This window comes from Gadus chalcogrammus, chromosome 13 (assembly GCF_026213295.1).
Source record: "Gadus chalcogrammus isolate NIFS_2021 chromosome 13, NIFS_Gcha_1.0, whole genome shotgun sequence".
NCBI classification, from domain to species: Eukaryota; Metazoa; Chordata; class Actinopteri; order Gadiformes; family Gadidae; genus Gadus; species Gadus chalcogrammus.
Window position 1 is genome coordinate 1,020,040 of NC_079424.1, and position 18,289 is coordinate 1,038,328.

General features: G+C 46.1%; 1 protein-coding gene across 1 annotated transcript in view; it reads left to right on the forward strand.

Moving 5' to 3' along the window:
- The window catches only part of LOC130402238 (immunoglobulin superfamily member 21-like), a 127,931-nt gene extending 109,862 nt beyond the window's left edge, over window positions 1–18,069 (forward strand). Inside the window, exons 5-6 of the mRNA XM_056606380.1 lie at window positions 16,586–16,751; window positions 18,005–18,069. Coding sequence (XP_056462355.1) covers window positions 16,586–16,751; window positions 18,005–18,069 — 231 coding nt within the window. The remainder of the gene's footprint in view (window positions 1–16,585; window positions 16,752–18,004) is intronic.
- The last annotated feature ends 220 nt before the right edge of the window (window positions 18,070–18,289 follow it).

Sequence of the window (18,289 nt, forward strand, 5' to 3'; positions counted from 1 at the left end):
TAATTTTTCCATTTGATTAAATAAATTGTCAAATGTACTGGTGTATACACAATGTATCTCTAGCCTAATTTCCTAAATCATATTTTGGCCAAATTGTTCTAACCTAATTTCACTATTTTATCCCCGCTGATTCACTGCGCCTCATTGGCTATATCCTAAGCCAATCAGAGTGCGTTTTACCTTTTATAACCACTATCTGCCTATCATCTATTTGACTATTTTTAGACGCTAAACACAAGATGGACATTCAAATATGACTTAGGCATTCATTCACTTAGCACTCGTTCCTCCTTTACTCCTGGAGTGGCGTTCCTCCTCCACTCCTGGAGTGGCGTTCCTCCTCCACCCCTGCAGTGGCGTTCCTCCTCCACCCCTGCAGTGGCGTTCCTCCTCCACCCCTGCAGTGGCGTTCCTCCTCCACTCCTGGAGTGGCGTTCCTCCTCCACTCCTGGAGTGGCGTTCCTCCTCCACCCCTGCAGTGGCGTTCCTCCTCCACCCCTGGAGTGGCGTTCCTCCTCCACCCCTGCAGTGGTGTTCGTGCTCCTCTTGAGGTCGTGACTGAGGTGCACACCAGGGACTGGAAGCTCCTGGCCTCCTCCCCACATGCTCCTGTAAGGACTGGGCCTTTCAGTCAACAACCATCTCCTTCGTGGCATTAGCGTTCGGAGAGCGGTGTCTCACTTGTTCCTCTTCATTATTCATCCAGATTAGTGGCAGGTTGGTCTTCTCTCACAGGAGCTAACTCTGGCAGCAAATCAACATTTTAAAATGTCATCTCTTTCAAAGAACCCTACAGCAAGCATCTTCAAACAGCTCTTCAGGTCTCTTAGCGTAACCTTGTGATGTCTTTCACGGTATGGACAGCGTTCAATGTTCTCCTCGCGCGTGCTTCCCGGTTTCGTCCCGGGACGCTGGCGTCTGATGTGGAACACGGGAAGCCCCCTGGTGGGTTCCCCTGGTTTACCAGGAGCCCGTCAAGTGTGGATGCTGCTGTCTTGTACTGCTGCATCGCTCGCTCTCTCTCTCTCTCTCTCTCTCTCTCTCTCTCTCTCTTTCTCTTTCTCTTTCTCTTTCTCTCTCTCTCTCTCTCTCTCTCTCTCTCTCTCTCTCCCAGGATGTGTTCATAGCTTGCTGTGCTCTGTTCGGCTCCAAGGTCCCTCCTTCAGAGCAGGGAGGACTCTGAAGAGAGAAGAAGAAAATCTCCCTCCTCTCTCTCTCTCTCTCTCTCTCTCTCTCTCTCTCTCTCTCTCTCTCTCTCTCTCTCTCTCTCTCTCTCTCTCTCCCTCCTCTCTATCTCGGGAGAGGCACTGTCTCCTTCCCTACCAAAACCAATTTGTTTAAAAATAGGTGCAGGCTTGTGACGCACCGCCAGAGCAGAGGAGAGTCTATTCAGAGTTTAAACTATTTCAACTCTGACCAGATGCGCCGAGGCAAGGTTTTCCAGCACAGTCCAAAAACACAGAAAGTCTTTCGCCTTGGCTGATTTTGTGTGTGACCTTGCGACGTGTGAGCACCACTTAGGACCCCCTCAGCAAAGAGAAACAAAGACATCATAGCTCTATAGAGAAACACAATATGTATAGTTATTAAGTTTTGACAGGACTAGATGATGCCAAGCAAACCAGATTGGCTGTTTCCATCGGTTTTCCCCTATCTGTAAGGTGCGCTCTATCTCGCTAAAGTTTTGGCAATCATGTAATACACATTTTCTCAGAAGGTATTTTTTAGGATAACGTTAAATTGTTGCAGGCAAAGATATTTTACTCAAACTACAAAATGCTGCATATTTTTCAGTCAAAAGCTCAGAAGGTGTTTTTAGGATATTGTAATATAAATGACTTCCCAGAAATACCGTACAGAAACTGTGCAAAACCATTTGCACCAGCCTGCCATCGGCCCCGGCTGCATAGAACATACACATTCAGAGTTTTAAATTAAGGGTTTAGCTGGCCTTTACAATGCCACTCAGAGTGATGAGTGACGGGTATTTCTGGAGCCAGTGGCTGTGTACCTTTCACAGTGGTCTTAGCTCTCATGGATTTGACACCCGTCTTCGCAGCCGCACAAAAGACTGTGACAAAGGCGATAAATATGTGGGTATAGACGAAATACAGATCAGGGCCCCCTTTCAAGTCCACTCATGGGCATGGAACCAATGGATTCCTTCATGACTTCTGTACAAAGAAACAGGCCCCGAAATGAAATGGAAAAGGGGTAGTATACTGTGAGACACTCTCCATACTGATAAGAATACATCAAGGTAGCTCTTGAAACTAGTCTGTTTTAATTGTTAACTTAATCGCATTAATGCAGTGCTACTATTTACTAATCGCTTGGAAGACACTTTAATCCAAGGCGACTTAGGGGAACTTCTCCTCACAACTACAAATACCCCTGTTCATGCTACTGCTTGCACTAGTGTAGTATCATTTTTTAGTTTGGCCGTTATCTGTAAAGCTCCTACAGAGGCTGTTACCTATCTGCTATTAAACTGTTTTTAGATACAAGAAGCAGGTTGGGGTTGGACTCCTGGCCTTCTTAACCCATGAGACTGAAATCTAGTAAGCTACCTGGCCCCCTATACTGCAGAATGTCTAAGATTCTACATCCAAGCTGAAGTCAGACAGAATGTTAATGATTCTCACTGCCTGGGTTTATAGGAATGCCACAGTCCAACGTATCCTACTTTAGATTAATATCTAAAGTAGATCGGACTAAACGGGGCGTTCCGGCCGCTTAAGTTACATGATTGTTTCGACAAATCATGTTGCTGGAGGCGGGACCTGCGAGTGTTTAATTGGCGAGACCTGTCTGAGACAGCGGTAGTAAACTGTGAAGAAGTGTCTTTAAAGGTTTCAAATCCACACAGTGTAGACTGGCCCCTGTGGGAAAGACGCACATTAAAATCCCCTTCTGAATGCTTCATCCACCTGCGCAAATCAGTTTTTCAGTTTGGTAGAATATCTCTCCAGGAAACATGACGTGACTCCGCCCCCCGACAGGGGTTGGTTTCCTGCCCAGGCTCGGTGCCGTCGCAGTTTAGCTACAACAGAGTAGGACTGGCAGATCCGAGATGTCGAATACCAGAACAATCTGCATCTTTTCTCAAACAGGGAAGCAACTGTTCAAACCTTGTTCTTTTATTTGAAGTGTCTTTGTACCTTTTTTCTAAAGTATAAAGCCTTTTGTGAATGGGCAGGATGATAGTGTTCTCTGTGCATGTTCTTTGGTAGGTGGTTTAATTTCAACGTTGCTAAAAGAGTCTACTGTCAAATCTCTTCTCTTTATGTTTAATCTTAGTGTGTCAGAAATTCCCCTGAAATTCAGAGGTCAAAAAATGTCCACAACGTGATTGACTTTATTAGAACGGGAGCACGGGAGTCTCCAGCTGAAATGTACCGGGTATAAACCCCAGTATCTACAATCAACCCATTCCCATTTAAACCACAGCTGCCTTAGCCCTACACTGCCCTTGACTCATGATGAGCAATTGCAAACCTTATTAGATATAGCCTCACAAAAAGTTAAATATATCATAAGGATTTAGCATTTGCAAAACAATTACAAAAGGCAAAATGAATATGCCTAGTTTATCATCCCGTCAGCTTCTGACGGGAGTCAGATGACGGATCCAAAGAGGAACACCTGACCTCAACCAGAAGCCCCTCCCCCTGGCTTGGTCATGTTGAACTAGTAGGTAGCAAAGCAAACCACTGAAGGAAACTTGCCTTTATTTGTACAAATATAAACCGTTGAGTAACAGGTTAGCGGTGAAGGAGGAGTCGTGCATGTTTCTCTTCTTTAAAAGTCACGCCGTGTATGTAGATGGGAGCATGCTAAAGTGTAATAGGATGAACTGGCAGGTCAGCGGCAATTGGCTCGGGGACTTTAATTTGTCAGGATCCAACTTTATGCAAAATAATCTGCATGATTATGCAGATTCCTGCTTATCCGCATGCACATAAACTGTGTATGGGAGTCGCAAATGCACTTTGCATAATCTCCGGGCAATCAGAGCGAATCTTTGGCGGAGCCGAGATACCATTGCATTCATCAACTCCAACAGAAAGGAGAAAACTCTGTCTATGATACAGTGTAATTTGATGTATTATAATAGGATATGATATAGATAATCATATCACAGCGGTACAAAATATTTTGTAATGTCAGAGAGAAAGATGTAAGAGAATATTAATCGATTTCATAGTAAACATTTACAAAATATATATACATATATAAATACATATAGTATATAGATTAATTTTTCCTTTGTAAATTAAATGTATTATTATTATTATTATTATTATTATAGTTATAGGTATAGCATATAGTAAAGTATAGTTATATGTATGGTGTGGTATAAGAATACTATATTATATATTATAGTATATACAGTATATATCTATATAGCCGTAGATAACACCTTTAGTATCAAGGTAGGAGTCATGCACACCAAATATAATTGGAGTCCATTATATCCATTTCTATAAAAATGGCTGCAACCATATTCCTTCAATTCCAGATTTGCAATGCTGAATCACAGGAACCTGTGTTGCCCTATTACCCCCGCGCATTTCCAGCACTCTGATTTCTTCTGCAGCACACGCCATTTCCTCAGCAATCATATCTGTACACGAAGAGCAGAAATTATTGGAGATTGACATCTCCCAGTTCCCCTTCTGTTATGAGCTGAGGAATACGGGGGCTTGCTGATACCTAGCCGCGCCGCAGCCTAACGACGTCAGAGCGTAATGGAAGCTAGCTGCTACCTAGCCGCGCCGGAGCCTAACGACGTCAGAGCGTAATGGAAGCTAGCTGCTACCTAGCCGCGCCGGAGCCTAACGACGTCAGAGCGTAATGGAAGCTAGCTGCTACCTAGCCGCGCCGGAGCCTAACGACGTCAGAGCGTAATGGAAGCTAGCTGCTACCTAGCCGCGCCGGAGCCTAACGACGTCAGAGCGTAATGGAAGCTAGCTGCGCGGACATGTCTGCAACCTCAGGAGTGCCAGAGTCAATATGTTTGTCAGATTGCCTCCGACAGAGTAACCCCGCTCCGCACATTATTCCCTGTTCCACATAATGCCGCCGGTGCGCTGCTGGGGCCCGGTGGTGTCGGCTGGCTGGGCGCCGGGCTCCTGTTCTCCCCGTGATGGCTGAACGGCAGGGGAGCGGGTCAGGCTCCTGAACGGCAGGGGAGGGGGTCAGGGTCCGGACCGGCTCGAATGTTGCATTCAGATTTTAACGATCAATCACTCAAACACTCTCAGCATGTGTTTTTAAATGAAGAAGAGATATAAATAATAACCAATGCCTTTGGAGTTTTTCGGACCAGGCAAAATACATTTTTCATATTTTCTGGCTAGCCTACCGTTTTCTAAATTGGATCCCTACAAATGTTCCTGTTGTGATCATACAACTGTGTATGGGTGTGTGTGTGGGTGTGTGTGTGTGTGGGTGGGTGTGTGCGCTGTTGTATTTTATTTTTTGAGAAATGTACAACATATCACGAGAGCCCAGAACAAAAGAATGAACCAATAATTAATTAGATTTATATATAATTGCCATATATCCTCCATCCATCAACCATATGAAAATGCTAATCATCATTTGTGGAACATGTCGAATTGTTTGTTTTTATTTATATTAAAGGAGTCTATCATACAGACTTGGCAGAATGGAACCTAATATATTCATAAGTATGTTTTAATTAGTCTATAATCCCATGAAAAGAAGAACCGTTTGGTTTTTGCTACCTTAGAATGAGTCTTTAATGTCTGCATAAGGGAGGGCCCCTCTTCCACCGAGCCCGCCATGTTACACCACCATGTTACACCACCATGTTACACCACCAGGTTACACCACCAGGTTACACCACCCTGTTGCACCACCCTGTTGCACCACCATGTTGCACCACCATGTTACACCACCATGTTAAACCACCATGTTACACCACCATGTTAAACCACCATGTTACACCACCATGTTAAACCACCATGTTACACCACCCTGTTCCTACAGTAGCCCGGAATGGACAAACACCTGAGGGGATGACGCAGTTGTACATTTTTATCATAGCCATCTTAAATCGTAAGCTATGACCTTTAGTTTCAAAGATTAAATCACTAAATACAATTTATAAATCTATGGAGGAACCTCGTCCCTTGACACATAGCTACTCCATGATGTCGTAGATTAGAAGATGACCTCATTTTGGGAGTACCATGTGGACGGTAGGATAACGTGTTAGTAACAGAGTGACACACAGCGCAGGTCGAGACATTGATATCCATTTGACCTCTGATTCACCAGCTCCAGGACAATGTTACAGATTACACTGAACAGGTCCCATAGAGCTCGCCCTAAGGCATGGGAGTAACAATGCATACTATCCATTGGATACACAACAACTGTAGTTCATCTTCGTTGTTGGAAAGGCCGAGGGGAGGAGGTGGAGCGTATTCAGTTGGTTGGAGTTCACAACCTCACCACTAGATGTCACTCATTCCTACACACGCCACCTTTAATACATGTGAGTGGCACCAGGGAAATTAAACCACTTTTAAAAGGCCAACCAAGGTGGCTATCCATAAGGAATCCAAACTGGTAGCAAAGCAGCAGCCCCTGCTGTATTGCCACGCTAAATCTATTATTTTAGTGTCTGCCTACTGCCACTGCCTTCAATTAAAACAGGGACAATGATTTCAGCAGATTTCGAAGAAATTCCCAGTCTTCCCCACAGGAGAGTTCCCAGTCTTTCCCACAGGAGAGTTGAAATCCCTCAGCCCGAGAAAAATCTGCAGAAGGCCTCCGCATTACGAAACCCTTGACTCTCTCCAGGAAGGTCAGATCAAATGTATTTATGTAGCCCTTAATCACAGTGACAGTCTCAAAGGGCTTCCCAAGCCAGCATAATACGACAAACCCTAACCTAAGTCCCCTGAAGGGCGAGGAGGACGGCTCGGAGCCTAGGGGGGGGAGGAGAGAGAGACCTTCAGGACGATCATGTCCCATGGATCCCTAACTCCGGGACGGCTCAGAGTACGCTTAGCACACATTTTATTACTGCTTTTATTACTCCTTCTATTTATACACAAACCTAAGGAAAGGTGAAGGTTGTGTCAAATCAAAACTGAGGTTGACGAAGTTATATCTCTAATGGGTGACTTTAAAATGAATTTGTGACTGTAAGCTAGTATGCTGGGTGAATACTTGGTGATTCAAGGTCTTGAATGGCAGGCAAATGCCATCCGTTATTTGTGCTTTCACCACCGTTCAGCTTAGTGTACGTGGTGTTGTAAAAGTGCAAGCTGGCAGCCGTTAATGCAGGGTGACAGGGCACCAAGATGTTAGTGAGGATGAAGGACGATTTAACGGAACACAAGGTGACTGAGCCCAGAAGGCCAAGTGCTCCAAACCGCTGACGGCTGCATATTGCTCAGACGAATCAACTCCACCCAAGAGGCTGTTGGTGTCCCAGCTCCTTCTGGGATCAGCCTCACATCGTTGGCAGCCCCTGATTGGACCACCCCCCTATCAGTTGGGCGCCATGCCTTGCCTGGGTCCAGCGGGTCCTGACAGCGCGCCAGCCTTCCCCCGCTGGCCTGACTGACTGCCCGCATCACACCTGGCCCTGGGACCCCACTTACACCAGGGGGTAGGGGGCCACACCTTCTAAGGGGTCCTTTGTTTGGTTTATTGGAGCCTGTTTCTGTGGAGGTTCACCCCCAGACCAGGCCACCTTGGGTGTCCCTGCATGAAGCCGATGGCTCTGGAGATCAGAGGGGCTCACGGGGTTAAAGTCCTCATGCAACGCAAATGAGTTAATGGGTTCAAAGAAATGACAAGCTGAACAAAAGCCCTGCAGTTTGACTAATTGGACCTGATGTTTTCCCCTTTTTTCCATGGTTCCTACAACAGATCATCAATGGGGAGTAAATGACCCATGTGTATACCATAATAGCGTGACCTGATGCTTGTGTCTACTGGCGAGGTTACATTTTCATGTACCATTAGTCATTTATATGCAAAATGATGCTGATGAAATTACGCCTTTGATGTCTATTTATCTTGCTGTGCATCGGGGACGCTTCCCTTTCGCTTGTGACTGCAAAAAGCATGTGTGTGTGTGTATGTGTGTGTGTGTCGGCCTGTTTGTTTGGTATGTATGTATGCGTGTGTGTGTGTGTGTGTGTTCGGTTTTGTGTGTGTGTTTGTTGTATGCCACAAGTTAAAACATTATCTATAATATACACCAGCACTTAGTCCCATGCAATTCCAAAAATACACAGACACACACAGATGCAAAAATTATTCCTTAAAAGCATTTACACTTTCAAATTAAGTTAATGCACTGAGTTTACTAAAGCACAAATTTAAAGACTGTCAGCAATTAAGGCACGTACATTAATAGTAAATTTACATTAAGTTTCATAACACCACATTCAAACACACTCACACACTCACAATGACACACACAAACACACAGAACTACTTACATACATGTGCGCACACTCTGAGGATGAGTCACGGCGGCTCTTGGGGGAGGGGGGGGGGGGGGGGTCATTTGAGGCTCAACGGCCTCTTCTGTGGAGGGTTAGGGGGGAAGCCATCCCTCTCTACACGTCCAGTGAGGGGGAACATGGAGATAGTACCTCCGTTTGGCCTGGGGCAGGGCACGTCGTTAGACCGGGGCATTCGAGGCTATAGCCCCGGTTATCTTTTGAGAATAGCCCCGGATCGCTGTGCCGTCAAAATATATTAAAAAAACATCATAATGATGAAAATAGCACCGTAGTCGTAGAGTATAATTCTTTGTGGTTGGTTACCAGCAGTCGCAGATGCAACATTGCAGCCAGTGAAAACCTTTATGGGCAGATTTAGAATCATTTGTTGCAAAATGTTGCAAATTGTATTCTCTATGCATAGTGCATCACGTCGATATTAGCGTTTAGTGCTGCTCTAGTTTGCACAGATTCAGGAGACCCGCAGTGAATTCAACCCGGTCCACTTGACATCGGATAGGCGCATGGCAGTGTTTATTTCGCGACACGTCTCATTTTGGCTGCTGGTGTATGTGGTGCACTTTCCTATCCTTAACGTAAACATTAACCTACACAGAAGGCCTGCCCCAACGTGATTCAGACATGACGATTGGTCTTTCCTTTCCTTCTCAAACTACGTTACAATTGCATGTCCATTTGTCCATCAGCCCGATTTTCAAATTTTCCCCGTTTTAAATGACTCCAACTTCTGGGTTGCAGCCCCGAATGTTTTTAATTGCTAGCGCCGCTCCTGGACTGGGGGATCCACCAGGACAGGTGATAGTGTTTTTTACCAATGTTTTGTGGCTCTATCAAGCTTTTAGGAACACGTTGTCATATGTATGCGGCCATAACTGTGCTTTTGTGAATCCCTATAGCATTAATACAGTCAATTAGTGAATAAATATATTAATATTTACACGCTAAATAATTCTAAAGCTATAGGGATTTACACAAGCAGTAATTCCACAGTAATGGCAAATCATAAGAACAGCATCATATATAGTATTTATTGTAATCTATTCTTTCGTGACGCAAAAATGAAAATTACGATGTTTATTATTATTACTCACAGCAGGAAATACATTTTAAAGGGGAGACAGATTATTTGTTCATTAGTCGTAAATTCATCTTGTGTACAGCGTAACATGTGTTTTTCCATTCACGCTGTTCCCATTCGGCGGTGTAATTGGACTACATTGCCCATCAGGCCTTTTGGCATGGCATTGAAAATGCCTGCTAATTCAGCAGAGGAAACAAATAAACAACATCCTTGAAACAAAGTGCACCTTGTCGAGTGGCTACGGCAGTAGTGGCGAGGGCTTTAATTTGGGGATGCTGGGTAAACTGCTGACCATGACGCTGAAGCATCCATTACGAACCAGGAGCTTCCGACCAGCTGCTTTCTGGAATTACCTGGCAGTTACTCACAATGAATATCACGTTTTTTGCAATGTTCGGCTGCCCTTTTTATTTTTTATATTTTTATATTTCTATTCCTAAATGCTGATTTATTGTTTTTCTTCAAAAAAAAGCCAATAGTAGTAATTCTTGTTTTTGTAGTATGTCTACAAACACCGAGGTATACCGGAATACCGTATCGCCATACATGTTTGAACTGTTCCTCCATTTCCAGTAAAATGCTTTTCAATCTCTTATTTCTTTTCCCTTTGGTGGTGGGGGACAAAATGGAAACCAGTTTGCTGGTGGAGAACTAATTTCCCATGTAAAATGTCACCATGAAGCAATCACAAATGTCATTTCCATGTTTATCAGCCGGAGGGGCTGGGGAGAGACAGATATGGGGGGGGGGGGGGGGGGGGGTACGTTTAGGTCGCATGAAGGCAAAAAATATGCTTTCATGTGCTTTTTTTTGTATTTCTGTTGATACGTTTTTTGGGTTAATTCATTCATGAATTCATCCAGTCAGTCATAAATGACTCCACTCAGATAAGAAATTGAAAATTAAATCATCTGCATTTTCTTCATTTAGCCCAAACATAATAACACCTAAACATAATAACTGTTTTTTAAGCGTTGGAGATCGATGAAGAGAATTTATCTCTTTATGGATTAGTTGAACAAATCGACAAATAATGGGTGTAGCCCTATGAATATTGATGCAATGGATCAGCGATCGCAGTTTTATCTAGATATTCTTCTTTGCACAAGGCATTAGGGGTCAAGGGCGTTACTGCCAGTTTAATCGCCTTCCAAGCAGACCAATGTGAGAGATAGATGAACAAAGTACTTGTTTGACAACACATATAAGAGGCAGAGATATTCATAGAGAAACAGTTGGATTTTGTCAACACAAGTGCAAAAGTAATTTGACGAACACGCAAAATAAGACGATTTAGCTGGGAAAATAATCACAGTTGGATTGTAAGAAATATTAATACATTTTCCGGGGACAGGCCTGGGAGTGTTGATTATTTTCATTGTAGACGCTTGCATACAAGCCCAAACAAAAGACACAAACCTCTCTTCCATAAGGAAAGAACAAGCTTACTTTTAGAGGAGAAGTCTTCCATTGTTGCCCAAAGGAGTATTTACCACCTATTTTATTGAATGCAGTAAACATCATAAATATTCATTTGGATGCAGATGATTATGTAGTTATTAATATATTAAACCCCCTGTATGAGAATAATACAAGCAGCTCAATAGTGTACTAGAGTTCAGTATTTCATTAAAGGTACATGAGTGCTTTCCCCACCTGTTTAAACATGGGACTGCCATCCCATAATACTCAGACATACCGCATTTTTCCTCAACCTTCGGCCTACTGAGTTTAGTTTGTTGTTGGGTTTATTCTGAAAAGAAAAAGGAAAACAACATCCGATCAAATCACCGTGTTTTTTTTTATCTTCAGTGAAATAACTTTGAACGTAGATGCTAGTCATTATGTATGGTAGGAGCAGGAGCATCAGAGGAGAAAAGCAGCTGAACGGTGGCACGCAGCCCACGCTACACGATGCAAGTTACGAGAGATGCTTTGAATACTTTGCGTCTTCAAGGTCTTATTGAATGTACAACAATGGTTTTCTGTTTTTCTAGTTTTTCTATTCATACTATTATGATGAACCTCTCTACCCGATTCTTCTGTACATCGTTCAGAGTCATATTTCTCATATTAATGTGTCAGGGTGTTAACATCACATCAGGACGACTCAGGATTCTGAACAGCATTCAGGTTGTCACCCACTTCCACTGTGTGTGTTTTTGTCGGTAAGTTTACCTTTTCTCCTGGGGCTGGGTAGGGTGTAAATGATGGATGACAGTGCAGGTTCAAGGCTCTTCGAACTTTCGACAGTCGTGCACTCACAAAGTCTCATTAATATTAAAAGCGCATCTGAAATCGGGGGACATGTAGGGACCAGAATGTTTAAAAAGGAAAGTGTAATATTTCGAGGCCATGACAGGCCTAGGCTGTTTTCAGAGACAGAGGTGCCCCTCACCTGTGTCTTTCCTGAATGTGCCACCAAGGGCACTGTTGTCATATGACGGAAATACAAATCGTTAGCCTCATAGCATAATTGCCCGTCATATTTTAAGGTTCATCTTGTATTGAGTGTCAAAATGCCAGAGTCATTTAGATGACTTGGGCAGATAGCAATTATTGAAGGTAAAAAGTGCTCTGATTGGCTTAGGATATAGCCAATGGGGCGCAGTGAGTCAGCATCCTCAAGAGAATAGAGTTAGGTTAGATATCACAATTTGGCCAAAATATGCACAAAACGCTCAAAGTCAGCAGATAATCAAGATAGACCACGTCCCTGCTACAGTTCAAGCCCTGAAGTAATGACAAAAAAATTAATAAAGGAGGTATAATAATGTGAGCGGGCCGGGGCGGCAGGTGAAGGCCGGGCTGGTGGATCGCGCCGGACCTCGAGGTTATTCTGCACTAGCCTCTGAAAACACTTTCATCTCAGCCAGGGACAGGAGGAGAGAGCTGCAGACTCCCAGATGGTGGTAGCCTGTTTGAAATGTGGTCGCTTCAGTACTGGCAGAACCCAAAGGAAGGAACGCCAGAATCGGGGAGAAAAGAAGGAAGGCTACACTATTCTTTCTTTGTGACAGATTTAGAAAATATGATCTCTTAGTCATCCAGAATCATCCGGCTGTTGTTGCCAATATAGCTCAACAAACTGGCTCCATTTTGTTCCTTTAGCAGATTCTGAAATGAGCTGGTAAGCGATTCGAGGTAACACAATTTGCAAGCACGCAGCTGAAATAGTAAAGGAAGGAGCCACAGAAATAGGTTTCAGATGAGTCACGGCGGTTGTGGTTCAATATTGCAAAGGCCTCTTTTCAGGTTGTATAAAGCCTCTTTTCAGTATGTTATAAATAAGTATAGGGGGGACACTAGGGCTGTCCCTGGCTGCTGTCCACAGAATTAGAAGGATTTATTTAGTCGACGTAAAGCAGTCCAACGACTACTCAACTTTTGTCATAATCAAAGGATGCATCGATATTTGTAAATTAGCGTTTGCTTGTTTTACCCTGATTCAGGTGACTTAAATTTAAAATTCCCAATTTTGCGTTCAAAAGGGTAGTTTGCTGGGTTAGAATTTGCCTTCCATTAGCGCCTGCCGGGTTAACAAAGCCTTGCTCCTGTTTCCAATGTGTTCCATAGTTTTTGACCGAAGCGTGTTTAAAAATTCCTAGTCTGTCTTACATAGTTTTGATAGGGCAATATGTAAAGCGTCTTAGAGTACCATATTAAGCGCTATATAAATTTCATTTATTATTATTATTATTATTATTAAAACAAACCCAACAACAAAGCCTCTAAACATTCCCGCTGCCTGCAAACCGGCACGAGGTTGAGCTGCGTCGGGAGGGTTGACCTCCAACATACCGTATCGAACCGGACCTCGAGTTCTAGGAACAGTTCCACCATAATATAAACATTCATGATCCATACCAAAATACATCAACGGTGACACAACGGAAATGCATTCGTACTTCTATTCGCTGGCTGGTTATTAGAATGAATAAGAAGAATACTACAATGGATTCAGAAAAATGTCATTAGCAGGTAGGGGTTGGGGCGTGTGGCTCATGGATGCATTCGGGTCGACAGAAGACACGACGGAACCATTCCATTACCTATTCGGCCGGGGGTCCGACACCCCAGCCACTACCTAAAATGACCCCCCCCCTCCTCGCGCCACCCCTGATTCTACTGCTGTTGTGCTCTGGCAGGGTTGTAGGACTGGTTCTCTGAGCCATGCTGACAGTCGGTCCTCCCCCGGCTGCCCTCTCTGTCTCCATTTCAAGATGTCAGCAGCTGGGTTCCACGGGGATACCGGCTCACATTAGCCCTCCCTCATTTCATTATTCATGCTTGCACTTTCCCGTTTGGTCTATTATTTTTTCATAAACAAAGAATCCCATTTGTGGCTCGTGAATGTTCCGGGCTCGGACCGGAGGGCGGCTGTCCCCCGTCCGCTCGGCGACGGAGAACGGTCTGAATGACGAGAGTGCGAAGAGCAGCTGGCGGACGGACACGTCTCAGAGCCACACGCCGCCCCTCCACCTGAGGGACGGACCGCCTCCCCCACGGACAACACAGAGACAATGACATCAGCCTCGTCAGTTGAAACCAGGTTTACAGGAGAGGTGGCCTGCAGTGAAGACCGAGCACACCCAGGTTTAAACTGACGTTAATAACTCACCCGGTGCTTATCCAGCCACCTCATTATGTCATTAAGTGTGAGTCATGATTGTATGAATGAAGGGTCTGAGGACCTTGCCGTAGCTAACCATAACTTGAAGTGCATTATCCTATTTAAAAATAATGTCATCGATGGCCTTTAAAGATTATATTAGAATTAATTGAAGGCAAGGCAAGGCAACTTTATTTATATAGCACTTTTCATACACAAGGCAGACTCAAAGTGCTTCACATATAAACATTGTCATACAATAAAATAAAATAATAGATAAGTAAAAGAAAACATATGCAAAGAAATGAGTAAAATAGAAAGTGCAATGTATTTAAGATCAGATCAACAGTCGCACTCAAACGCGCTTGAATACATGCAGACACAAACTCACATTCACACACTCACAGTGAACATGAAGATCATCTACATTTCCTACCCAGCCCCTGTTTTCCTATGCTATTTACGGCGGTGTCAATGACTGGATACGGACTGAATATTTATATTAATCAGATTATTATATCAAACCCTCATTATACTATGAATGTTTTCAGATCAGCATCTGAGCCTGATTGAGAATTTGAAAAGGAGCACGTTATTCAGGATGAATTTCAACAGAAGCGCTTCCGTCTTTGACAAGAGAACATTTCAATTTAAGACGGATCTGGCAGCCGATAACATTTCCACCAGCGCACACAGGAGGCTCCAAAATGCTGTCAGGATTTCAGAGTAACATTAGGGGTCTTATAAATCATGCATCATAATCGCAAAACCCCAGCATATTTGTTCTTGTTGTCTCTGTCTTCATTATGCCGACCAGCGAATTCTTTCCTGGACAACTGACTACATACTCAGTTTTCACCTTTTCGTTTCGGAAGCTTTTCTGCATCCTCCGTGTTTTTGAAGCTCCGTCCTGTAATATATATCGTCTCCGTGGTAACCGGCCCATCAACTTTTCGAGCCGTCACGTTGATACATGGATTCTTTAGTTGTGTCCCTGACTGTTTCACATTCTCATTGGCAGTGGGGCAGGCTTGTGGCCAATGTGTGTGTGTGTGTGTGAGCTGGTGTCTGTCTATGCGTGTGTGTGTCTGTGTTTGCGTGTGTGCACCTGGGTGTGTGTAGCTGGAGTACACTGGGCCAGTGATTTCAGTGGGGATTAATTCCATGCTCTGAGGCCAAACAGAAGATTGAATGATGAATTCTCGTCTACCTCGTCCGACTCTCCGTGGCCTCGTAAACTTTTACAGCCTTAAATATCCGTCGGCCGCCGCCACCTATAGACAGGCATCAAGACACGGGAACACACACACACACACACACGCACATTCACACACACGCACACACACACACACACACACCCGCACAAACACACACAGAGGCGCACTCGCACACAAACACACACAAACACAAGCCAATGCATGCACACACACACGCGCACACACACACACAAGCACATGCATGCATAAACAACGGCTTAATGACTCTCACACACATAGACACATGATCGCACCCTGGAGGAGGCTGTTGTGCACTCTCTCTGACTCTCCTGCAAACGTAAAACCCTTTCTCTCTCTCGCTCTCTCACACACACTCCCAGGTGCCCCCCCCCATGCTCTGTAAATTAGGTGTCATAAAGAATTGGTCAGAAGCAGGCTTTACAGCCACTTTGATGGAACAATTTATCTTTGGCACAGAGACACAGGGGAGTCTTAAAGGGCCCTGCCTCTGTGAATCACCCGGCCGCCCAACACACTCATACCCTGGCACAACGACGCACACACTGACACACACACCTACGAATGCACATACACACACACACACACATACACATACACGTGCGCACTCAAACGCACTTGAATACATGCAGACACAAACTCACATTCACACACTCATACCTGCACACTCACCCTTCACGCACACTGGCGCACAAATGTAAGTGCATACCTGGACACACATTCTCCTTACACGCACACACACACACACACACACACACACACACACACACACACACACACACACACACACACACACACACACACACACACACACAGCCCCCTCGGCCCCTCGTCAAACTGAATGGAGGTGGACTTCTGGGATGAAGGTGCCAGTCACCATTTTGGACCCTGAGCCGACTTTGTCTGCCGCTGTCTGTCTTAGTTTCAGAGTAGTGAAAAACACACAAGAACGCACACGCACACACTCACACAGAACGCTTTGTCCCATTTGTCTCTGCCCAGCCTGGCTGTGATGGGGCTCCAGTCACCGTCCCCCTTGTCCTCATTACAGACACGTCCCCCACCGCCCTGGGAGGGGCTCAGCGGCCCCCAGAACCCCACCCCTGTGACTCCCATTTCCTGTGTTTAACTGCAGCCCGACCACTGGAGTCCCCAGACGGCCCCCCCGGCACCGGGGCCCGGTGTCCCCGGCACGGACAGGGTTAACTATTGGGGGCGGGACCCCGTGGTGGTGCGGTGTGCGCCGCTCCCCAGGCGGAGGGGGGGTTCTGGGGTCGGCTCCCTGACGTACGGCCTTACCTGTCAGCATTCCTGGAGCCACCTGCCTCTACCTGCCAGGGGAGCGCGCCGGCCGGTAGGCTGATCCGCCTGTCCGTCAGACGTCCGGGCGGACACGCCCACTAGATGATGGCGTTGCTTTAGGGGTTTGTTTTCGGCTAATGGACATCCCACCGGGTGGTCCCGCGGGGGCCCTTTAACGGCGTGGGTACGGACCCACTGCGGGTACCGGTGGCTTAGAGCGTCCGCCGGGCGGCGGAACAACGGCCAGCGGCCGAGTCTATTGTGTGGAGTCCGTCTTAATGACGGCGCCCGGCCAGCGTCGGGACAATGAGGCGTGTCAGCGCCGCACCGCGTCGGTGGAGCCACACGCAGCGGAGACAATAGCAGTTCTTCTCCTGCTCTTTGCCCCCGCCAGCAGAATGGATTATGTATACCGCGTGCGGGCAGCAACAGCAGCCTTCAGTGGACTGAATTATAAAGTTAATAGCTTAACGACCACACATACACACACACACGTACACACACACACACACACACACACACACACACACACACACACACACACACACACACACACACACACACACACACACACACACACACACAGGACACACACACAAAAGCATGCATCAGGGCACAGCTTCACACACAATCACACGTACACACTTGTGTGCATGGCTACCCACAAATGCCTCCACACACACACGTAAATGTACACATCCGTGCAAACACAGACACACACACACACGCACACACACACACACACACACACACACATTTTTCAGAATACAGGCACAGGCTGCAGTGGGCCGTGAGAGTCGGCTTTTGTTTTTCAACAACACTTCTATGATTAATGGGCGTCCGAACCAGCAAACGTGTTCCATATGACATAAGCTTTTGTCTCTGAGTGTCACCCCCTCTCTCCCCTCTCCCCCTCCTCCCCCTCTCCCCCTATCTCCCCCTCTCTCCCTCTCCCCCTCCTCCCCCTCTCCCCCTCTCTCTCCCCCTATCTCCCCCTCCCCCTCTCCCCCTCCCCCTTTCTCCCCCTCTCTCCCCTCTCCCCCTCTCTCTCCCCTCTCCCCCTCTCTCTCCCCTCTCCCACTCCTCCCCCTATCTCCCCCCCTCCTCCCCCTCTCTCTCCCCCCTCCCCCTCTCTCCCCTCTCCCCCTCCTCCCCCTCGCTCCCCCCTCTCCCCCTCCTCCCCTCTCCCCCTCGCTCCCTCCTCTCCCCCTCGCTCCCTCCTCTCCCCCTCCCCCCCTCCCCCTGTTGACAGCCAGCGGAGCCGCCCTGGCCACTGGCGGCCGCTCGGCGGCGGCACTAGGACACGATGCGAGCTGACAGCCTATAATAACCCGTGCAGATGAACAGGCGCGCTGGAAATGCAAATGCGCGCGGCACAATGGGAAAGTGATTAAAAAGCATTTTGTCGTCTTTTATCTGGCTGGTGTTCGCCTGGCGCCGGGAATGGAATGTTTGAAAAGGCGGGAAGACTTAGGACTACCGCTGAGGAACTCTTGCCAGGACTTGTTTCGGAGCGTCTTAACGCTGGGTGTTTTGT